Genomic DNA, 23,708 nt, shown 5'->3' with positions numbered 1-23,708 from the left:
TTCATCCTGGCTTTTCACCAGCCCCAGAAAGCAGGTCCTGGCTGGTTCAAGCCTTCTAATCTCAGAGAGGCAGCAGTAAGTGGTGATTTGAAGCGATATCTTAGTTCCCTGCCCAGGAATTGAACCTGGGTAACCTGGGGGCCTGGAAAATCTCATGGGCGGAGGAGCCTGGTAGGCTGCAGTCCATGGGGTCACTGAGGGTCGGACACAACTGAGCAACTTCACTTTCACTTTTCACTTTCATGCGCTGGAGAAGGAAATGGCAATCCACTCCAGTGTTCTTGCCTGGAGAATCCCAGGGACGGGGGAGCCTGGTGGGCTGCCGTCTATGGGGTCGCACAGAGTCGGACACGACTGGAGTGACTTAGCAGCAGCAGCAGCAGCAGCAACCTGGGCGAAAACCAGGAATCCTAGCCACCAGATCACAAAGGGCTAGAGGCTAGAAGCAGAATTTCCCTGTCTCTCGCTTCCATTTGAAAGCAAGAATGTTTTAAGGAGGCAAAAACTGTGAAAACACATGCAAGGTTTATTACTGGAGGCATAGTACAAGTGGGAGAGCACACAGAGAAACAGTTTGTTTAGTTAAGACAGAAGCAAGGCAGAGGGGCACACCTGGAGAGAAAGGGTGTGGGCTTCCCCCCCTAACGAGGAGGACCACAGTACACAGCGCAGTTCTTCTGGGTCTTTATGCACGTGTGCTAAGTCACTTCAGTCGTGTTTGACTCTGTGTGACCCCATAGACGGCAGCCCACCAGGCTCCCCCGTCCCTGGGATTCTCCAGGCAAGAACACTGGAGTGGGTTGCCATTTCCTTCTCCAGTGCATGAAAGTGAAAAGTGAAAGTGAAGTTGCTCAGTTGTGTCCGACCCTCAGGGACCCCATGGACTGCAGCCTTCCAGGCTCCTCCGTCCATGGGATTTTCCAGGCAAGAGTACTGGAGTGGGTGGGGTCTTTGTTTACCTTTGGCCAATTATTTGATTTCTTTTTTCACACCTGACCTGCCCTAGGACCCTCCCCAACAAGGATGTGCAACTTTCTCCAAGATGAGTTTCATCCCAGAGGTCAATGGAGGGCCTTGGCATCACCTATTATGGTTTGGTGCCTCCTCCTTTTTAACCCCCCAAGGATTCTTTCTGCATATGTGCTGTGTCTCCCTTGCCCCAAGGATGGGAAATGTGTGACCTCTTGATCTTTTACTCAAACATAATTTAGCCTGTCTCTGTCCCTGCCGTGACTGTTATCTTAAAGTGTCCACAGGAGACAAAGTCCAGTTATTTATCCTGTTCCGGTTGTTATTTCTAACTCAAAGTGCAAACAGGAGGCTTATTGTAAATATCTAGCCTACAACCTGCCTGCCTGTTTCCCCAGGAAATGTAAACAGGAGGATAATTGCAAATGCCTGGCCTAGAGCCCATCTCTCTCCTGCCTCACTCCCAGGTGGTCCCATTCTCTGGCCAGGGATTGGCTGAGCAGTGGGTAGTGCTGGCCAATCAGAGCTGAGGGGAGGCTCCTGGAGAAGCTCTCCCCGAGTGGAGTGGGCTGCTTCTCGCCACAGTTGTTTGGCTGTGATGGCCGGAATGCAGCAGCCACCTTGGCACCAGCCTGAGGATGAGAGCCAGCATGTGGAGGAAAACAGAGGAAACAGCAGAGAAGCAGAGCTGAACACCCCCACGTAGTACCTGGAGTTGAACTAGGTAATCCAGTTCTTTGTTTTTAACCTCAGCCTGGGGAGTCTGGGGTGGGGGTGGGAGGGGCGAGAGGGGATTTCTGCTGTTGGAGCCTGAAGCACCCCCTCTGTTATATTTTCATACACTGACAAAGATCCTCTCATTGACTGAACTCTGCTTAAGCTTTCTTGAACTTTTTCCCAGCTAGGATTGATGTTTGACTTCTGTTGTTCATCTTGGCCTTGTCCAGTTTGAGCAAGAATCCTTCTAAATCAGTTCAGCCAGAACTGCCTTCCTTTGATATTTGATTGGGTTCTTCTTCCATCACCGCCCCCAGCCCCCAGGTGATATCTGATCCAGGAAGAATCCTGTTAGGTCGGCATAGCTAAATTCTTTCTTACCCTTGAAGCTACTGAAGCTGAATCCAGCCTCTGTACCCCTCTGCCGAACTAAATCTCAGAGACACAGTTTTGGGAGAAGTAGAAAAGAACAGTTTTCTTGTTTTGCCAGGTAAGGGGATGACAGGGGACTAATGACCTTGAAACTGTGTCCCGACCTGCAGGGGGTTGTGAAGAGTTTTATTTTAACATATGTTTAAAATTTATTTATTATGATTGTTAACATAAGTTACTATTATTTATTTTGGGCTGTGCTTGGTCTTGGGTGCTGCATGGGTTTTTCCTCTAGCTGTGGCGAGTGGGGGCTGCTCTCCACTTGCGGTGCACGGGCTTCTCATTGCAGTCGGCTTCTCTTGTTGCAGAGCACGGGCTCTAGGGCGCTCAGGCCTCAGGATTTTGGCACGGGGCGGGGGGGGGGGGGCTCACCAGTCGTGGCTCCTGGGCTCTACAGCACAGGCTCAATAGCTGTGGTGCACGGGCTTAGCTGATCCTCGGCAAGTGGGATCTTCCTGGATTAGGAATCGAACCCACATCTCCTGCATTGGCAGGAGGATTCTTGATCACTGAGCCACCAGGGAAGCCCCTAATTTATCGTCATTATTACTTTTAGCCATGCCACGTGGCACATGGGATCTTAGTTCCCCCACTAGGGATAGAGCCCATGTCCCCCGCATTTGATACATGAAGTCCTAACCACTAAACCACCGGGGAACTCTGGTGAGGGAGTTTTATAATCATGGTTGATAGAGGGCACGATTAGTTCATGGAGATTCTTCTGATTGGTTGGTGGTGAGGTAAGTGGGAGTCAGCATCATCAACCTTCTGGTGCCAACCGGTCTGGAGTCTATGTCCTTGTGGGTAGCACACCCCTTAACCTCTCCCATCTAGTGGGGGTTTCAATGTGTGCAAAACAACTCAAAGATATTGTTTATGTGTATCCCTTGAGGGTGAACCAGGACCCTGCCCCAAGTGTATTATTTCTCTTGACTGTTCCTCCCTTGTCTCTGAACCCTGAAGTGAAGTGAAGTGAAGTCACTCAGTCGTGTCCGACTGTTTGAGCCTATCAGGCTCCTCCGTCCATGGGATTTTCCAGGCAAGAGTGCTGGAGTGGAATGCCATTTCCTTCTCTAGCTAGGAATCGAACCTGGGTCTCCCGCATTGCAGGCAGATGCTTGCTGTCTGAGCCACCAGGGAAGCTCTCTCTGAACCCTCTCCTCTCCCTAATATTGATAGCAGCTATTTGAACCTGCTCTTGGAACTCTGGGAAGGTCAGGGAGGCTGAATGAAGCATCTTTCCTGTAATCAAGAAATGGGGGACACAGAAAGGCTTTTGCACCCAGGAGCCCCACCGAGATCTCCCTCCCTATCCCCACCTCTTAGTTGGTTTCCATCCACCGACTCCCAGCCTGCTGCTTGGCTATGAATCCCCACGTGCCCACACTGGATTTGGAATTGGGTCCAGTCCCTCGCCTCTTGGCAGATGCTCCCTATACCTAAGGTGAGGACCCCATCTCCCTAAATAAAGTCTGCCTTGGGCTTCCCTGCTGGCTCAGATGGTAAAGAATCTGCCTGCAATGTGGGAGCCCTGGGCTGGAGCCCTGAGTCAGGAAGATCCCCTACAGAAGGGAACAGTGATCCACTCCAGTATTCCTGTCTGGGAAATCCCATGGACAGAGGAGCCTGGCAGGCTGCAGTCCATGGGGTTGGAAAGAGTCAGGCATGACTGACCCACCAACACTTTCTTTTACTTTATGCTTTAACTGAGCTCCCCAGGTGGCACTATCAGTAAAGAATCCACCTGCCAGTGCAGGAGATGGAAAAGATGTGTGTTCGATCCCTGGGTGGGGAAGATCCCCTGGAGGAGGAAATGGCACCCTACTCCAGTATTCTTGCCTGGGAAATCCCATGGACAGAGGAGCCTGGTGGGCTACAGTCCAGGGGGTCACAAAGAGTCAGACATGACTGACTGTCTGAGAATACCATGTTTTAACTGGTATCATTAAGTAATTTTTTCTTTAACAGTTAGAATATCATTTTTTTCTCCAACAATTCACCTACCCTTCATGAGTTTAATTGGTTCCTGAAAATTCTTCCAGTAATCTCTGGGGAATGGAAAAATTCTTTAAATAAAAATTTTAAATTATTTTTTTTTATTGTGACAAAACCCACATACGATGTACCATTTTAATGTGTACAACTGAGTGATACTTATAGGTCCATGATCTTGTGCAACCATCACTGTTATCTATTTCTAGAACATTTTTATCATGCCAAAGGGAAGCCTTGAACCCACTAAGCAGTCACTCCTCATTCCCCCTCCCTCTAGGCCCCAATAAACACTGATCTCTTTTCTGTCTCTATGGATTTGCCTATAGTGGATCTTTCATTTACATGGAATCATGCAAGAAATGATCTTTTGTGTCTGGCTTCTTTCATTTAGCATCATGTTTCCAAGACTGTCGAGTGCATTAGTCCCCCATCCCTTTTCATGGCTGGACAATATTCTGTTGCATGGATAGACCAGATTTTGTTTATCCAGTCATCTATTGAGGGAGTGAGCTAAACCCTCACTTTATTACTTCTGTGCAAATAAACTCAAAATGGGCCCCTGATATCTTTTTATAACTTTTGGTTTGAGGCTTTTATGTACAAGCCCACCTCATTTGATGGCTCTTTGCCTTATTACACTTGGCAGATACTGTGTGTTTTTTGTTTTTTTTTTTTTAAATAAATTGAGCAGCTCCACACTGAGCAAGTCGGTCTGTGTCATTTTCCCAAAAGTATCTGCTGACTTGGTGTCTCTGTATCATATTTTGGTAATTCTTACAATATTTTAAGCTTTTTTCATGATTCTATCTGTTATCATGGTCTGTGATCTGTGATCTTTGGTGTTACTGTTGCAAAAAGATGATGACTTACTGAAGGCTCAGATGATGGTTAGAATTTTTTTGTTTTAGCAATACAGCATTTTAAAATTAGGATGTGCACATTGAAGTCCAGGTGGTGGTGCAGTGGTAAAGAATCTGCCTGCAAAGGCAGCAGACACCAGAGCTACAGGTTTGATCCCTGAGTCAGGAAGATCCCCTGGAGGAGGTTATGGCAACCCACTCCAGTATTCTTGCCTGAGAAATTCCATGGACAGAGGAGCCTGGCGGGCTACAGTCCATGGGTTGCAAGAGCTGCACACGACTTGGCAGCTAAACCACCACCACCATTTATCTGCTTGGCTGTGCTTGGTTCTATTCAGGGGCTTTAGTTTCGGCGTGTGGGATCTAGTTCCCTGACCAGGGATCAAACCCGGGGCCCCTGCACTGGGAGCTTTAGCCACTGGACCAACAGGGCAGCCCCTCTTTGTGGCCCTCTTGGTTCAAGGTCTTGCCTCCACGCCTTTGTATCTGTCTCTCATGGTGATGGTTTGGGCAAAACTCTGTTCCTCCCCAGTTTCCACAAAAGACCCCCATGCACACAGCCACTCGAGGTATAATGAATTAACTTTAATAAGGTGTTTGGGGGCTGGGAACAGTCAAGGGGCTTATGTGGCAGCTAGGTAATCAGTCTCCCTTTATGTTCCCGCACTGTGGAGCCCCACTGGCCTTGTCATGCCCCCACCCCTCCCGTTTGGCTGGCTTCCATCTCTTCCCCACCCTTCTCTGTTTTGTATTCTCCCATCTGCCCAGACAGAAGCCCACACGTCCTTCTCACTTTCTCTTGCAGGATGGCTCATGCCCTGCTCTCCGGTTTAGCATTCTGGCCCAAGGTCTCTATCTGCCTGATATGATACACAGACAGAGGAATTCTGGTGCCTGACCCCAAGATCACAGAAAGTTATAAAATAAACATGTCAGTGTATCAGAGAAGCTCTTTGTCCTGGGGCTTGGGCCATGTCCCTCCAGGTCCGAGGGCAGACTGTGCTGCACAGCTGTAGCTTCTGATTCTTCAGCATCGATTTTTTCCTTCTTGTTTTGGAAACAACTTCTTGCTTTCCTTGGTGGATGACCAAGGTCTTGTTAACCCCAGCACGCTGGCCACAGATGCTCTCCGGGGACCACATCAGTTCAGGGCCACCACTTGCTCCTGCTCCTTGGACAGTCCCGGGGCAGCTGAGTTCCGGCCTCTGGTTCTCTTCTGATGACAAGGATCAGTGACTATTTCTTGTAAGCCGCCAAGATTCAACTAAATCAGAGATTTAGAAGCTCAAGGCCAGAAGTCAAATTCTTACCAAAAAAACCTCTGGTAGTTGCAACATTCTGTGTGGTCCTACTATTCAGGAAAGGATTAACCTGTTCAAAAAAAGACGTGGCCCTTTGCGCCCCTGGTTCCTGTGAAGTAACCTCTTAGCCCTTCTTTGGAATGTCCTGGCTGACAGAAGGCTTTGTTTACCTGGGGCTGTGGGCTATCTATGCCGATGGTGTGATTCATGGTGGGGGAATTAGGCCACACAATAATGGCTTGACCTATGTTGGTGCCAGGCTTCCCAGGGGGTGCAGTGGTAAACAAATTGCCTGCTAATGCAGGAGATGCAAGAGACACAGGTTCAATCCCTGAGCCGAAAAGATCCCCTGGTAGAGGAAACGGCAACCCACTCCAGAATTCTTTCTTGGAGAATCCCACGGACGCCAACGGGGTCGCAAAGAGTCAGACATGACTGATCATGCAGGCACTCTTTCTACGTTGGTGCCAAGGTCAGCTGCATGGGTGGTCAGCCATGTCTACATGATTGACACCTCTGGAAACCAAGGCTCAGGCGCGCTTTCCTGCTTGGCAACACTCTGTGTGTGTGGGCACAGGTCATCGCCAGAAGTGAGTGCTGTCCACATGATTCCACCAGGACCGAACAACCAGAAGCTTGTGCCGGGACGTGCCTTTTCACATTGCTGCTCTTGATCTCATCCTTGCAGTGTAGGAAATTATATCCATGAGTAAACAGCTTTCCTGAGTTCCATAGTCCTTGTAGTGAATGACTCAACCTGAGGCTGGTCTTGTAGACCCCTGAACTTGTCCTCCACCCAGGTCACCGTGTTGTGTGGCAGAGAGGGCATCCTTGAGGTCTGGCAGGGGGAAGGGTGGCCAGTGTCTTTGGAGGGAGACTCTCTCTATTGAGGCAGGGGAGGAAGTCCAGCTGGAAGATCCACGTCCTTACCAGCTCCAATCTCACCATCCAGCCCCATGCTGTCACCTGGCGCCCTCTGTTGATGGACCCTGGGAATTGCAGGCAACGGCTGTATAGCTGACCTAGGGAAATACACAAACTTTAGCCTCTGGTTCAGTTGCTCAGTTGTGTCCAACTCTTTGCGACCCCATGGACTGCAGCACAGGCTTCCCTGTCCTTCACTATGTCCTGGAGTCTGCTCAAACTCATGTCCATGATGCCAACCATCTCATCCCCTGTCCTAACTTTAACCTCAAACCCTTATAAAAAAAGTCTTCCTGCTGAAGCACAGCATGCAGAGGGCTGCAGGCCTGCTCCTTTCCCAACCCTGGCAGCACTTCTCCAGGTATGGTCATGAATGGGAAGGAAAGGGGAGATCTGAAAATGCAGATTCCCAGGTTAAGTGCTGCGGGTGCACAGAGATACCTGGCCCTTTCTTGGGAAAGCCCACGGAGATTAATCTGGGGTTCGTGCAGACCCCCACCCCCTCCTCAGCTCCACCAGCACACTTACCCCATTAGCAGTGGGACTGTACTGGTTCCGACCTGAGGAGACAGGAGGAGAAGTGATCAGAAGTGGATGACTACGCTGGAAAGCATGGGAAGAAGACACACGTGGGTGACCAGGCCCCTTGAATTCTAAGTCCCGGCTCTGCTATTGACATGGGGGAGTCATGTCCCAGAATGACTCCTACATTTAAAAACACAGCTGGGGTATAGGCTTCATCTAGTTATTCCTTCAGTTATTAAGCATACATAAACATTTATTGAGCATGGGCTCTGGAACCAGACGGAAGAGTTCAAATCTCAGTCCTTTAGGAGCCGTGTGACCATGGGCAATTGACTTAACCTCTCTGTGCCTCAGTTTCCTCAACCATAAAACAGGGACTTATTCAGCAAATAGCAAATGTCCACTTTGCGCCGGATGCATTCTGGGTGCTGGGCATATAGATGTGAACAAAACAGACAAAAATACCCAGCGTGTGGCTCACTGCTGCTGCTGCTGCTGCTAAGTTGCTTCAGTCGTGTCCGACTCTGTGCGACCCCATAGATGGCAGCCCACCAGGCTCCCCTATCCCTGCGATTCTCTAGGCAAGAATATTGGAGTGGGTTGCCATTTCCTTCTCTACTGCATGAAAGTGAAAAGTCAAAGTGAAGTCGCTCAGTCGTGTCCGACTCTTAGCGACCCCACAGACTTCAGCCTACCAGGCTCCTCCGTCCGTGGGATTTTCCAGGCAAGAGTACTGGAGTGGGGTGCCATTGCCTTCTCCAAGCGTGTGGCTTACAATGTGCCAAATGCTATGGTAAGTGCTGGGTCTACATTAACAGGTATGGACATGCCCATTTCACAGATGAGGAAACTGAGTCATAGTAAGGCTTTTGCCCATGGGCATGATGCATTCAGCAAACATTTCCTCAAGTGCCTCTTTTGTGCCTGATCCAGTGGTAGGTGGTGCTGGGGACACAGCCATGACTGACAGCTCTAGCTCTGTGCTCCTGGGTTTCCCAGTCCACTGGAGAGACAGACAAGTCCCCATACCATGATGCCCCTGAGTGGGCAAGGGGTGGGGGTGGGGAAGCCCAGAGCAGGTGCTTGGTTCATTTCAGGGAAAGGTCAGGGAGGGCTCCCTGGAGGAGAGGGCTTCCCACTGGGATGTGAAGAGGCCTTTTTGTTTAGTGGTTGAACAAATAAAACTTTGTAACCAACAGATTTGCCTTCAACTCTTGACTTTCCAGCTGTGTGCCAGCTGGCAGGTAATGTCATCTCTCTGAGCAAATGTTTCCTCATCTGTAAAATGGGCTCACGGGGGACTCTCTTTACAGGGTGGTTGTGAGCATTCAAGGGGGCTGTGCACAGGAAGTGCTTGGCACAGAGAAAGGGCTCACCAAAATGTAGCTCTTTTGATTACAGAATTAGCCACAGGACTTTGCCAGAGGGAGCCATGGGGAAGGGGACTCCAGGTAGGGGAACAGCCTTGCAAAGCCCTTAAGCCAGGGATCTGGGCACCTTTTAGAGCCAGGGATTGGGGCAATCCCTCCTTTCAGGGAGCCAGTCCTGAGCAAGGCAGATGAAGGGAAGTGAGGGTGAGGGGGTTAAGTGTTATTCCACACTGCATCCCTTTGGCAGGAGCTTCTATGTCACCAGGATTGAAAGCCAAAGTCCTTACTGTGGCGTTTCAGAACTTACAGGAGCTGTTCCCACTTTGTAAAAATGAGTCGGTGACCCAATGAATAAAACTCCCTGGTCTCAGTGTCGCTGTCTGTCAAACAGAGGAACCTCATGGTGTTGGCATGAGGGTTCAGGGAGAGGTTGCCACATGGAAGGCTTAGTACAGAGCCTGTAGGCTCATAGTAGGTGCTTAATTGTGGCGGCTGTAGTGATGTTCATTTACAGCAGGCAGGCGGGGGATATTGCGAAAAAGAGGGGACTCACGGGACTTTCTGCACCAGTAGAGAAAAATCAGGACCACCACCAGGACGACAAACAAGATTACCAAGGCCAGGATGATATAGATCGCAGAGTACGAGTGCTCTTGTGACTGCTCCCTAGGACGTTCTGCCAGAGGAGAAGGAAGCAGAGATTTAAGCTGAGAGACTTTTGGGAGGGGTTTCACCTGCCCCCCAAAATATTAGACTTCACTTTTGAAGGAGGCTACCGTTCTGCCTCCCTCAGTCTATATGGTTTAGCTGAGCTTCACCCCACCCTCTGGTTCCTAGGATGGGACTTGGGTTTTCTTTTTTTAAAAATTTTTTATTATGTGTTGGGGTAGAGCCGATTAACAAATGATGTTGTGTTAATTTCGGGTGAACAGCGAGGGGACTCAGCTATACATATATATGTATCCACTTCCCCCCAAACCTCCCTCCTGTCCAGGTTGCCACATAACATTGAACAGAGTTCCACCTGCTACATAGTAGGTCCTTGTTGGTTATCCATTTTAAATACAGCAGCGTGTACAAGCCGGAGGATGGGACTTTGACCTGGGCCTGGTCAATCAGAGCATTCCATTCTCTCTGGCTGCTGCAACTGGTTCATGAGGTGGGATCTAAGTTGAGCCAATGAGGGCCAGCCTTCAGACTCTGGCTAGAGCTATTGAAAGTGGTGTATTCTTTCCCTTGGGATTATTAAACTGGTGGGCTGTGAGCCTATAAACTGCTGGGGATCATCTTACCTTCCTGAGGGGAAAGCTTGCCAGGGAATAAAGCCAGCAAAAGAAAAGCAGAGACAAGAGAGGTCAAGAAAAGTTCCTGGGTTACTCAGCTGGAGCACTTGGATCTAACCATACCTGAAAGTGAATTTCTAATAAAGTCCCATTTTTGCCTGGACTGTTTTGAGTTGTGCTTCTATCAATTGCAAATGACAGAGTTCTGTCTAATATACTTGGAAAAGCCTGCCTGAGTCCATTGGGAAGAGGCATTATGCAACTATCCCAGCCTGGGTTTGCAGAGGAGCTGTGTCCAGGTGGCTGTACAGTGGTTCCAATGGTTCACATGGTGAGTTAACAGACAGTAAAGCTGAGCCCGTTGAACCTTCCATGAAGGGGCTTAAGGAAAGAATGGGAGCTTGGGAGCATTCTTGTGGTTGAGGGACTCCTTTAACCAGGGACCACCTCTAAACCCCTCCCTCAGAGGGAATCCTACTTCGATATCCTCTTTGATATCTATCCTAAGTTCCTCTGTTCTCCCCACCCGGGGGGCTCCTCACCTCTGACCAGGACGGTCACGTTTGCCTGGTTGGTCCCTAGGGCGTTGGTGACAAGGCAGATGAAAGTCGCATTGATGGTCTCGTCCACAGTATGAATCAGGAGCTGAGTGCCCTGGGCCACAGCAAAGGATGGCAGGGTTCCCCTGGTCCTAGGAGAGACAGATGGGTGAGGAAGTGGTCTTAGTCAGAGGCCTAGAGTAACCAGTGTTGGGGCACTCACTGTACAGCAGGAATATAGCAACTCTCACGCCGTCTATAATACAAGTTCAGAGCAAGCCTGGAGTTCCCCCAACTCTGCCTCTCACACTCCCATCCAGCCTACCAGCAAACCCTGTCTGCCCCACGTTCAAAATCCACACAGATGGACTTGCCTGGTGGTCCAGTGGTTAAGAATCTGCCTGCCAATCAATCCAGGGGATGTGAGCTTGATCCCTGGTTGGGGATCTGGGATCTCACATGCTGAGGGGCAACTAAGCTTGCAAGTCAAAACTACTGAGCCCAGTCACCTCAGCTAGAGAGCCTGTCTGCTGCAAACCACAGAGTCCACACACTCTGGAGCCTGCACACCATGACTGGAGAGACACCCACGTGCTGCAAGGAAGACCCAACTCAACCAAAACCAAATAAACGTTAAAAACAAAGAGAACATAGCTGAAATCTCTCCTCTGTCCAGTCATTGTTGTCGTTCAGTTGCTAAATCGTGTCTGACTCTGTGACCCCGTGGACTGCAGCCCTCCAGGCTCCCGTGTCCTTCACTATCTCCCGGAGTTTGCTCAAATTCATGTCCATTGAGTCAATGATGCTATCTAACCATGTCATCCTCCGCTGAGGATGATGATGTTATCCTCTGCTGCCCTCTTCTCCTGCTGCCCTCAATCTTTCCCAGCATCAGGGGGTCTTTTCCAGTGAGTCAGCTCTTCCCATCAGGTGGCCAAAGTATTGGAGCTTCAGCTGCAGCATCAGTCCTTTCAATGAATATTCAGGGTTGATTTCCTATAGGATTGACTGGTTTGATCTCCTTGCAGTCCAAGGGACTCTCAAGAGTCTTCACCAGCACCGCAATTCGAAAGCATCAGTTCTTCAGCCCTCTGTCCAGAGCCCTTCCGTAAAGGAAAAGTCCTGACCATGGGCACAGGTCCCACACAAGCTGGCCCCCTGATGCACTGATCCATTTGCTCCTGCCTCTATATCCATTGTGGCTGACTTGTTGGCCCTGGAACGCTTCAGTTATGTTCCCACCTCAGGGTCTTTGCATATGCTGTTCCCTATGCCTGGAATGCCCTTCCCATTGGTACCCACGCTGCTCACCCTCACCTACTTCAGTCCTCTACTCAGACATCACCTTTGTGACACCTTCCTTGGTTACCCTCTTTCAATTGTAGCGACCCCCAGCCTCCTCTACAAGATCTTTCCCACAGCATTTATCACCACCTGACACACTCCATCCTTGAAAATGGTATCTTGTTTGTTTTTCTTTAAATTAAAAAAAATTTTTTTTGATTTTGGCCACACCCTAAAGCTTGTGGGATCTTCGTTCCCTGACCTGTGATTGAACTCCAGGGGCCCTTGGCAGTGAAAGTGTGGAAACATAACTTGTGACCCACCAAGGAATTCCAACATTACCTTGTTTGTTTCTCTCCCCAGATCTGGAGATTTGAGAGGGGGGAATTTGGTTCTTTTTCATTTACTGAAGCCTGTGGGTGGTGCTAGTGGTAAAGAACCCACCTGCCAATGCAGGAGTCTTAAGAGGTGCAAATTCAGTCCCTGGGTGGGGAAGATCCCCTGGAGGAGGGAATGGCAACCCACTCCAGTATTCTTGTCTGGAGAATCCCACAGACAGAGGAGCCTGGCGGGCTGCAGTACATGGGGTCAGAAAAAGTCGGACATGACTGCAGTGACTTAGCATGCAGCACGGGGGTCAGTAGCATCCGACACACAGTAAGTAGTCAAGAAACACTGGTTTAGGGACTTGCCTGGTGGGCCAGTGGCTAAGACTCCGCCTTCCCAATTCAGGGGGCCCATGTTCGATCCCTGGTCAGGGAACTAGATCCCACATGGCACAACTAAAACCCAGCGCAGCCAAATAAATAGATGAATATTTTAAAAGAAAGAAAGAAACACTGGTTTAATGGATAGAGGAGACCGGGGCATGGGTTTGGGTATTCTGCAGAGCTGGCATAGAAAGCTGGCTGTATGGTTTGTGAGCCTGAATTGTGGTGCTTTGAGACAGGAAGGTAAAGGTCAGCTGTCAATACCAATTGAAAACCTTCGATTGGCAGCTCTGCTGGCCAACCATTGAGACATGCCTGGCTGTCCACAGAGGTAGACTGACGGGGATGCCCCCCCCCCCGCCCCCGCTACGACATTTGCATAGTCAAGAATGGGAAAGCACCTCTGTATCCCCAGCTGGGACCGGTTATGTCACTGACAGCCTCATTTGTGACAGAGTCCTAGCCCCTCAAAGAAGCAGGTGTTGGGGATTTGAAATGCATAAATGATGAGGACTGTTGGATAGATGACAAGAGGGATGGACTGAAGGGCAGGAATGTGATCAAGCAAGTCCAGGAAAATGTTAGTGAGAGAATCCACACAGCAGGCTTGTGAAGGTTTACTGGAAAATGCTTACAAGACTTCTGTAGGCTTGAAAGATTTTCTGATAAAATGCTGAGGGAAGATCTATGTGCCCTGACTTGGAAAGGTGTTCACGAGAGGGACTTCCCTGGTGGCCCAGCAGTTAAGACTCTGTGTTTCCACTGCAAAGGAGCGTGGGTTCCATCCCTGGTCAGGGAACTGAGATCAGATATGCTGTGAGGTGTGGCAAAGACGGAACAAAGACGAAAGAAATGTATTCATGGACAGAGGAAAGTTTTCAAAATTATACATACAGCACAGTTTCTTTCTTTTTTTCTAGAAATATTGATAAAAAGACAGGAAAGATGTATAACAAAGGGTAACAGTGATGTTTCTGGAGATGACTGGGTATAGGACTATAGAGCTATTTTCTTCCTTTTACTCTTAACCACATTGCCTAAATTTCTACAGTACTCATAAGTTATTTTTGTAATAACAAAAACTGGGCCCAATAAAAATTAGGGTAAACAATTTACCCCTTTGCCTTTAGCTTTCCCCACTCTTATCCTTAGTCTCAACAGGAATTTGAGGAAGTGTTTTGATTGCTCTGCTCCTCAATCAAGAAAATTGGAAGAGGGCTATTTCCCTGGTGGTAGCTTCCAGTGGTTAAGAATCTGCCTTGCAATGTAGGTTTGGTCCCTTGTAGCTCAGTTGGTAAAGAATTTTGGTAGCTCAGCTGGTAAAGAAAAGTTGGTAAAGAATCTGCCTATAATGCAGGAGACCCAGGTTCAGTTCCTGGGTTGGGAAGATCCCCTGGAGAAGGAATAGGTTACCCACTCCAGCATTCTTGGGCTTCCCTTGTGGCTCAGTTGATAAAGAATCAGCCCGAAATGTGGGAGACATGGGTTCGATCCCTGGGTTGAGAAGATCCCCTCTAGAAGGGAAAGGCTACACACTCGTATTCTGGCCTGGAGAATTCCACGGACTGTATAGTCCATGGGGTTGCAAAGAGTCAGACATGACTGAGTGATTTTTACTTGGGGAACTAAGATCCCACATGCCTTGGGGCAACTAAGCCTGTGCGCTGCTACTGCTGAGCGTGCACATCACGACTAGAGAGTCTGTGTGCCACAATAGAGACCCCACATGCCGCAACTAAGACCCGATGCAGCCAAATAAATAGGTATTTTTAAAAAATGAGAATGGGGATGGGACAGTATTTGCTCTCTAAGAGGTGACTGAGCAGGTTATGCAAGGTGGCTGGGGAGGTGGCACAGTCCAGGGCTTAAGAGGATTGGGTTTGGAGCCAGACACCGATGGGAGAGTCACCTCTATACCCCTGTGCCCGGGCAGAGGACCACAGCTCCCAGGCATATCTTTAACACGGGCCTGGCGATAGTGCAGACTGTGGCCGGAGCGTGGGGATCACATGGGGTGCAGGTAAGTACCTGGCACACAGCAGGCACTCCGTAAAGAGCAGGTGTGTCAACAAACCTGGACTTTATCACCTCATTAGCTCTGTGCATACAAGATATTTTCCTGGGGGCCCACAGTTGACTTCTCGTTTTGTTTTTAACTCTCCTGCCTACACCCCTCCTTCCTCAGACCCAGGAGTCTAGACCCCCAGCCCCTCCTCCCTCAAACCCTGGAGTCCAGGTCCCCAGCCCCTCCTTCCTCTGAGGAACTCACGTGGTCCAGTTGTAGCCCGTGGGCTCTGGTTTGCTGTGGACGTCACAGTTCAGGGCAACCTCTCTACGGCCGATGTACCAGTTGTCATCATAGCCGGATATGGAGACCTCGGGGGGGTCTGGGGGAAACAAACACACAGGCTCAGAGACAGGGAGCCTTCAAAGGGCCTAAAGATAGCTGGGATTCATGTCACAAAAGGAAGAGGGCCTTGACAGGTTTGGGGAACAGCTCAAGGTGGAGAGGCCTGGGAGGGGTCTGGGCAATGGGTTCCAGCTTCCGCCCCAAGAATAGAAGCCTGGGAGTCCTCAGCAGGGTGCTAGGAGGGGGGTCACAGACAGCGCTTCTCAGGACCTGCTTCTCTATCAGTTTTCCCTATAAAGCCAGGTCTTGGCATGCCTGGGATGTCCTGTGAGAAAAAGCCTCCTTCTGGGTGTTCATAACACAGGTGAGCATATTCAAGGCTCTGACAAGTCCTGCAGGAGAGAATCCTGGGTGGCTGCACTCAGTCTGTGTCTCACCCAACTCAAATGTGATCAACAGGGAAGATTTTTAAAGTCCCCAGGAGGAAGGCCAAGCGAGACAAGGTGTTTTCGCATGTGTGTTGGGAAGGAGTCAGTTTAGACACCCTCCTCACTCAGATCCAGTTGAGGGGGTCGGGTGTAGACAGCGCAGCATCTGTCAGGCAGGGAGTAGTCAGTCCAGACAGTGACGGGAGGACCCAGTCCGTAGATGAGCCAGTGTAGACAACAGTGGGGCAGAGGGGAGTGTAGACTACGCGGGGGGTGGGGGGTGGGGACAATGTAGGCAGTTCTCCAGGATAGCCAGTGTAGACAATGTTGTGGGTCGGTGAGAGGGAGTATCTAGGAGAACCGGAGTAGAAAATGCTGGGCGTCAGGGCAGCAGTGGTCAACTGCCAACTGCCCTCAGCTGGTGGCCTAAAGGAGTGGTGTAGACAGTGAGGGCAATGCTGTCTGGGGCCCATAGGAGCCAGTGTAGATAACAGTGTGTGTGTGTGCTCAGCAGCGTCCAGCTCTGTGTGACACCAGGAACGGCAGCCCACCAGCCTCCTCCCGTCTGCGGAATTTTCCAAGAACACTGGAGTGGGTTGTCATTTCCTCCTCCAGGGGATCTTCCCCACCCAGGGACCAAACGTGCATCTCCTGCATTGGCAGGCAGTTTCTTTACCAGTAGCGCCACCTGGGAAGCCCAGACAGTGCTATGGCAGTGGAGGAAACACAAGGGAGTTGGTATTGATGGTGAGGAAGCAGTGCAGCAGTGTGCCCAAGGTCAGTGCGGACAGTTGCCCAGGGAAGAGGGTGTAGGCGCTGTGTGCAGGCTCAAGAGAGCGTATGTGGGGTGTCCGTGTGGACAGCGGCCCCCAGGGAGCAGTGTGAACTGTGGTATAAAAAGCTGGTAGGGTCCTTCCCTAGCAGTCCAGTGTTCAAGACTCAGCGCTTCCATTGCACAGGGCGTGGGTTTGATCCCTGGTCAGGGAACTAAGGGGCTTCCCACGTGGTGCTAGTGGTGAAGAATCCGTCTGCCAACGCAGGAGACATAAGAGTCTCGGGTTCACTCCCTGGATGGGGAAGATCCCCTGGAGGAGGGCATGGCAACCCACTCCAGTATTCTTGCCTGGAGAATCCCATGAACAGAGGAGCCTGGTACAGGCCATGGGGTCGCAAAGAGATGGACACGACTGAGGTGGCAGCATGCATGTAGGCACAGGGAACTAAGATCCCACATACCCGGTGGTATGGCCAAAAGAGGGAAAAAACAGAAGCAGCTGGTATAGACAATAAAGGACAGGGTTATCTTTGGCCCAGGGGAGTCGGTGTAGACCATGCGGGGATGGGTGTAAGGCATTAGTCAGACAGCCAGCTCTGATGATGACATGATGCAATGTCGAAAGTGCCCCTCGGAGTCAGTGTAGGGGAGGGTGGAGACACGGGCAGGGGGAGGGTGGAGACAGTCTGGCAGCCCCTCCCGCCCTTGCTCACACTTAGACCCACTCACAGGACACAGCCAAGGTCATGGGGAGCACCATGGGCTCCTCAAAGCTCTCGTGCTCCACTCTGCAGGTGACGTTCCTGCCATCCAGCTGGCTGGAAGGTGTTAAGATTAAGAGGCTGATGATGGTGGTGGTGCCCGGCAGGGGCCCCGGCACCTGGGTGGTATTGGTCTTTTCATCTGAGGACCAGGAGATGCGGGCAGGTGGGTGACCTCCTGTGGAGATGCAGCGGGCCGCCGGCACAGGGTTTGGGCTGAGCGGGATGTCCAGGGTCTCAGCCTCGTTCTGGGGCCGGGCTGAGAAGAGGAGCAAAAGACACAGGTTACGCCTCACCAGCAGTCACGCAACAAACATCTCAGCAGCAGGGGAGTACAGAGATGAGGGTACTGGATGTGGCCATGTTCAAATCCCTGCTCTGGCCCAGCCGTAGGGTGGCCTTGGGCAAGTCAGTGCCTCAGTTTCCTTGTCTGTCATTTGGGGATAAGGAGAGGATGACCAGCGGTGAGAATTTATAGGTAAAGCTCTTAAAATGGAACTTGGCAGGTAATACGTGCTCAATACATATAATTATGATTGGTAATTGAATACGGTGCCTGACTCTGTGATGGGCAGTATTGAAGACTCGGGAAGGACTGAGACAGCCCCAACTTGCCTTCATGGGATGGACTGTTGGAAGGGAAGACGGATTTCCCCAGACAGTGATGACTCAGACTGGGCAAGGCTGGGATGGGGGATCCCGGAAGGGGTGCCTGAATCTCGGGGATGTGGTTACTGAGGGCTTCACGGAGGAGGGGAGGGCTGAGCTGTGCTCTGGAGATTCAGACAAGAGGGACTGGCTCAAGTTTCCATAGTCATAAATGTCAGAATTAGATCTTCCCACAAGGTCTGTCTGACTCTAAAACTACCTTGCCCATTTTCTTAACCATTCTGGTGATTCCCAGACCTGGGGTTTCACGTGGTTCCTTTTCCCTCAGTACCTGTGTTCTTCTTACTCAAGATTTCTCTTTAATTTGACTCACCGGTTCTGTTTTACTCTCATCCTAAATCCTAAGACATGAAGTCTTAAATTTTCTGAAATGATGAGAGATGCCTTTGGTTGGGGGCATGTGTCAGGCTCTGTTCCAAGGAATTAATCTTTTATGAGTCATTCACGCAAGGCCCAGGACAGTTCCTGACACAGAAAGTGATAGTGAGCTCCCCTGGTGGCTCAGAAGGTAAAGAATCTGCCTGCAATGCAGGGAACCCAGGTTCGATCCCTGCATTGCGAAGACCCCCTGGAGAATGGTGAGTCATTCATACAAGGCCCAGAACAGTTCCTGACACAGAAGCAAAAAAGAAGCATGAGCTCTTATTCATCCTCACAGCAATCTCCATTTCACAGATGAGAAAACCGAGGCAAAGAGACTTCATACTCAGTTGCCAAGAGGAAGGCCTGTCATATTTTCTCTGGTACTCATAAAAATGAACGCATGTTTCCGTGACAATGCCAAGGGCATCCCCCTGCCCCCCGCCACCTCAGTTGGAGAAAGCCCTCCACTCCTGGATATCAGAATCTTCCCCTCCTAGTCTATTTCAACTCTCCCTTTGGCTCAGTGGGTAAAGAACCCGCCTGCAATACAGGAGACAGGGGAGACAGGTTCGATCCCTGGGCTGGGAAAATACCCTGGAGCAGGAAATGGCCACCCACTCCAGTACTCTTGCCTGGGAAATCCCACAGGGTGGAGCCTGGTGGACTAGAGTTAGACTTGACGGAGCAGTCACTCACTCACTTCCTCACCAAAGGGAGTAACAATAACTGAGTCACTATCCCCAGCCCACATAGGTCTCTGCTCTAAGCGGTTCACCTGGATGAACTCCTTGTACCCTCAGGATAGCTTTCTGAAGGCAGGCAGAACTATTGTTACTAAGCCTCTTTCACAGATGAAGAAAGCAGCGTTCAAGATGAATCCACCTGCCCAAGCTGGCAGTGGCTTCCCAGCTTCCCAGGCTAGTCTCTGTCCCCACCTACTTCTTGCATCAGCCACTCCCCCCTATACCACCAGCATCCCCAGATCCTCCAATCCCCTTGGCCCACAGTCTCCAAGATCTTACACCCCAGGACCTCTGACTCTCTTCCGGTCCTTGACACCCTCCCCCTTCTAATCTCCCCTGCATCCCGCAGGGTCATTGCCCGACCTCCTTTTGTTCCCTCGGAATTTCTCCCTCCCTCCTGGGCCCTTCCCTCTCTTTGCCTACCTCCCTATCCAGCTCCACATCCCTCCCTTTCGGCTGCCCCCTCCTCCCGGCTTACCGAGCACACGGAGCTGGATTCGAGCGCTCTTGTCACCATTAGGGAACGTGGCGAACTGGCAGGTGTAATTACCCTCATCTTCCACGCGCAACTCCCGCACAGCCAGTGAGGCGTCCCGCAGCTTCTCACCAGGCTTGGCGGCCAAGAATTCCAACCGGCTGGATTCGTGGAAGCTGGGGCCCTGGGCGGGGTGGAAGACCGCCACGCTGCGGGACTGCTCTGCCCGGCTCTGCTTTGTCCAGGTCACTTGCGTTACCGTCACATTGTGTTCCAGGGGGTGCAGTTTGCATGGCAGTGTCACAGTTTCTCCCAGGAAACCGGACACCTGGACTGGGGCCAGCACTGTGATTATCTTGGTCCCTGCAGGGAAACACAGGGTGGATCACATCTGAGTGTCCCTGATCCGGATGGGGCAGGGGGCTCCTGGAGCTTGGAACCACTTGGGTGTGCGTGTGTTGAGGGGAACGGGGATGCGGAGCACCAGTCCTGGTCCAGGGGTAAGGATGAGATGGGGGCTGGACTGGGTCTGCCACTGGGTCCCGCCCTCACTGCCCGCCTGCGGGCCCCCCCACCCCACGCCTTTGAGTTGTTATTACCGTATATCCTCTATCTCAGCATCATCAATTTTAAAAATTGCATCCGTGTTGTGGTTAAAAATTAAATTTGCCTCTTAAACCACTTTAAAACATATACTCCAGTGGCAATTAAGTACATTCGTGATGTTGTGCAGAGAACATCACTAGATCCAAAACTTTTCTGTTACCTCCAGTCATCAATTTTAAGATGCACTGGGACGCTGTTAGAGCATTTCTGATTTAGAGGTATGGGAAGGGGAAGAAGGGGTTCTCAGTGGCTCAGTGGTAAAGAATCCACCTGCCAACGCAGGAAATGCTGGTTCAGTCCCTGGGAGGGGAAGATCCCCTGGAGTAGGAAAAGGCAACCCACTCCAGTATTCTTGTCTGGAAAATCCCACGGACAGAGGAGCCTAGTAGGCTACAGTTCATGAGGTCACAAAGAGTTGGACATGACTGAGTGACTGAGCATGCACACGTGAGCACACACACACACACACACAAGGGGGAAGAAACTCAACGTCTTAGGATCCATGAAATAAAATAGTATTATTACTGTTTGTGGCCTTAGGTTGGGAAAATGTTTGTAGGGGGGCGTCCAAGAATAAGAAGGGAGTTGACGGGACTTCCCTAGTGGTCCAGTAGCTAAGACTCCCAATGCAGGAGGCACAGGTTTGATCCCTGGTCAGGAAGCTAAGATCCCCTATGCCTTGCAGCCCAAAAGCCAACACATAAAAGTGAAGCAGGATTGCAACAAATTCAATAAAGACCATTAAAAAGCATCCACATCCAAAAAAAAATTAAGTTTTTTTTAAAAAGAAGGGAGGTGATCATAGCCCCCAGGTTTTGGATCCCCTCAGCTGTCTGCTGTGAGGGGTTCAGGCAGATTCCTTAACATCTCGGATTCTTTTCTGCTAGTTTGTAAAACAGGACTAATTACAGTTAACATTCTGGGGTTGCCTACACAGACTAGGAGCTGTTCTGAGCACTACACTCATCTCCTAGCATTAAGTCCTTAAGCAGCACCTTGAGGCAAAGCACCACTTGTCAGCCCCACTTTACAGAGGGGAAATCCAAAGCACAGTCTTTTGCTCCAGGTCACACTGAGGGCAAATGGCAGAGGTGGGATTTGAACCTGGGCCATCTTCAATCAAGACTCCCGATCTCTAATCCACAGACTCCATATGAAAATCATTCTCCCTAGAGTCCCTGCACACACTAGATCCTCAACACGTGTTGACTTTTATCCACATTGATAAACACAATGCTATGCATCCTTATTAATAATAACTGGGATAAAGGAGAAGGCGAGAAGAAGTGCTTTGAATCTCAATCCTTCCACTCACTAACTGTGGCCTTTGTACCATGGTTTCACTCCCCTGAGCCTCCATCTCCTCATCTGTAAAATGGGGGTGATTGTAACTTAAGATGGAGTTGGGAGGACTAAATGAAGAAATTTATGTAAAGACATATGCCAAGCACTCTATACCAGTGAATATTATAATTATTGCTACGAGGAAGAGGAGGTCAGGACATAGTGGACTGGGGTGCTTGGAGCGAGGCGTGTGGACGGAGGACGCGGTCTGGACACGCGGGTGAGCTGAGCACGCTAGTCTCGGAGCGAATGCCAGCTCTACCATGGATGTGCTGTGCGGCTCTGGGCCAGTGTGTCTCCTTCTCTGATGGTAAGACCTCTGTGAGGATGACACTGGGTGAAGTGGCCTTTCTCTAGGCTTACACCCTGCGGCATAGCCAGGCCCAAGTTCCACCACGTGCCAGGCCCCTGAGCTGCTGCCTTGGCTCAGTCCTCCTCCACCCCTCTCCAAGGTCCATGAGATGCACACTCCTAACACTAGGATTTTCACCCTCATTGGACAGAGGGGTCGTGAGCCTCGCATGGTCAAGCTATCTGCCTGGGTAAACTAGAAAGCGAGGGGGCAGAGCCTGGGTCGAGACCTTTTGATAAATGAGGAGACTCTGGTCTCAAGTCTGTGTTCAGTATTATTACTGTTCGTGTGAATCATCACGGTCATTAGCGTTTTTCTTCAGTGCATCTCGCTCAGGGTGTTTCCAAGACACCATCTTACAAGGTAGGTGGGATTCCATTCTCCCCTCCTTCCTCCTCCCGGCCCCCAACAGACATTTCAGGGAAACAGGGAGCTCAGCTCATTTTCCTGAGGTCACACAGTCAATAAATGCCAAAAGCTATTTTGAACTCACCGCTGTCTGACGTCAGAGCTATACTCCCAGTAAACCGAAACGCGGCCCAGAGTAGGCACTCAATAAACGTGCGCGATGTGAATGCGTAAATGAGTGAATGGCCGCGGCCTAGAGCCAGACGCGGTCGACGGGGAACGAGAGAACGCGGTTGTCTGCCGCTGCCCTTCTTCCCCTCATCAAGCATCCTCGGTGGCTTTTAGCTAGCTGTGGAGGGCTGGGGAGAAGGCTGCGCTGGTATAGCGAGCAGGTGCGCGGGGGTGATGCCCGGGCAGGTGCCGCACCGAGAAAGTTCACTTTCCGCTTTACTGTTCCCTGGAGGCCTGCCCGCCCTGCCCTTCAGAAATCTCCCGAAGTCCGGCGGTTATCCGGGAAGCTATCAGGAGAGCCTGGCCCAGGCCCGGCGTTCCTGCACCACTGGGGCGGAGGGCAGCGGGCGGGCTGGCGGGCGGCGAAGGCCGGCGAGCAGCTCAGGGTGGGGCGAGCGCCGGGCGGGTGGGGAACGGGGGCCGCCCGATCGCGCGGGGTCACTCACCGGCTCCCAGGGACGCCCAGAACAACAGCAGCAGGAGTGGCGGCAGCAGCCGCCGAGTGAAGACAAAGGCAGGGGCCATGCCGGCTTCCTCCCGGCGCCCCTGGGCAGGGCGCGCCCGGCCTCCTTCCCTCCAGCCGAGCGTCCGCTCGCTCTGCCAGCCACTTGGGCGCGGCTCGTGCCGATCCCGCACCTTCTGCGCAGGAGTCCCGGCGTCACTCAGCCGCCGCAGCCTCGGGAGGACGTGTTCGGATTAACAGCGAGGAGAAGAATGGGGGCGCTCGGGTGAGCTGGCTCAAGCCGGAGGCGCCGGGTACTGCCCCTCCCCTCGTCCCTCTCCTGCACTCTGACGTTGCCTGCGACGGTGACTTGCGTTCGGATGTGTCGTTGTTTCAATCGCTGAGTCGTGTCCTACTCTTGGTGACCCCACGGACTGTGGCCCACTAGGCTCCTCTCTGTCCATGGGATTTCCCAGGCAAGAAATACTGCGGTGAGTAGACATTTCCTTCTCCAGGGGATCTTCCCTATCCGGGGATCCAGCTGGGGTTTCCTCCTGCACTGCAGGCAGGGTCTTTACCACTGAGCCCCGAGGAAACTGAGACGCTGGCAAAGAGGTTCAGCGGCTTTCTAAAGGGGATTTGAGTCTATCACGGGACAGATCTTGAGTTCCTAACCCCCAGAGCTGCCACCCCTGGGGTCATACCGGGCAAGTTGCTTCTCCTCTTGGGGCCTCAGTTTTTTTCATCTGAAAAAAGGACAGGATAACAATACCCTGTCTGTTTGTAAAGACTTAAACATGCAAGAGTCCAAGCTGGCTCTGCTCGCTGCGGGATGGGTCAATGAATGAGAGATGAGGGACTGAGGCAAGGAAGAGATTTTACTCCAGGTGCTGCCTGAATGAGAAGATAAAC

General features: G+C 51.1%; 1 protein-coding gene and 1 long non-coding RNA gene across 3 annotated transcripts; one reads left to right on the top strand and one right to left on the bottom strand.

The window, feature by feature from the left end:
* Window positions 1-1,318: 1,318 nt before the first annotated feature.
* On the top strand, window positions 1,319-8,921 carry LOC138418981 (uncharacterized). The gene is made up of 2 exons (XR_011248820.1): window positions 1,319-1,693; window positions 5,779-8,921. It is a non-coding gene; the product is annotated as an uncharacterized lncRNA (long non-coding RNA).
* Window positions 5,538-23,321, bottom strand: PVR (PVR cell adhesion molecule). 2 transcript variants are annotated; one of them, XM_069551046.1, is made up of 8 exons: window positions 22,801-23,321; window positions 19,477-19,836; window positions 17,192-17,482; window positions 15,179-15,296; window positions 10,919-11,067; window positions 9,647-9,769; window positions 7,727-7,758; window positions 5,538-7,296 (listed from the first exon to the last, which is right to left on the bottom strand). In XM_069551046.1, the coding sequence occupies exons 1-8, from the start codon at window positions 22,877-22,879 to the stop codon at window positions 7,237-7,239; spliced, it is 1,212 nt and encodes a 403-aa protein (XP_069407147.1). In that variant the 5' UTR covers window positions 22,880-23,321; the 3' UTR covers window positions 5,538-7,236. The 2 variants fall into 2 exon arrangements, with proteins under 2 accessions (XP_069407147.1, XP_069407148.1); XM_069551047.1 differs by lacking the exon at window positions 9,647-9,769 and having other exon boundaries at window positions 22,801-23,251.
* Window positions 23,322-23,708: the final 387 nt, after the last annotated feature.

This window comes from Ovis canadensis, chromosome 14 (genome assembly GCF_042477335.2).
Source record: "Ovis canadensis isolate MfBH-ARS-UI-01 breed Bighorn chromosome 14, ARS-UI_OviCan_v2, whole genome shotgun sequence".
Taxonomy (NCBI): domain Eukaryota; kingdom Metazoa; phylum Chordata; class Mammalia; order Artiodactyla; family Bovidae; genus Ovis; species Ovis canadensis.
This window is presented reverse-complemented; position numbering and strand designations above follow the sequence as displayed.

What these genes read in the sequence shown, in the direction of transcription:
- PVR (XM_069551046.1), bottom strand. Translation starts at nt 22,879, where the DNA reads ATGGCCCCTGCCTTTGTCTTCACTCGGCGGCTGCTGCCGCCACTCCTG. An exon ending in AATCCAGCTCCGTGTGCTCG is followed by an intron (nt 17,483 to 19,476) that starts GTAAGCCGGGAG and finishes TCCTCTTCTCAG; the next exon opens with CCCGGCCCCAGAACGAGGCT. An exon ending in ACGGGCTACAACTGGACCAC is followed by an intron (nt 11,068 to 15,178) that starts GTGAGTTCCTCA and finishes TGTCTCTCCTAG; the next exon opens with GACCAGGGGAACCCTGCCAT.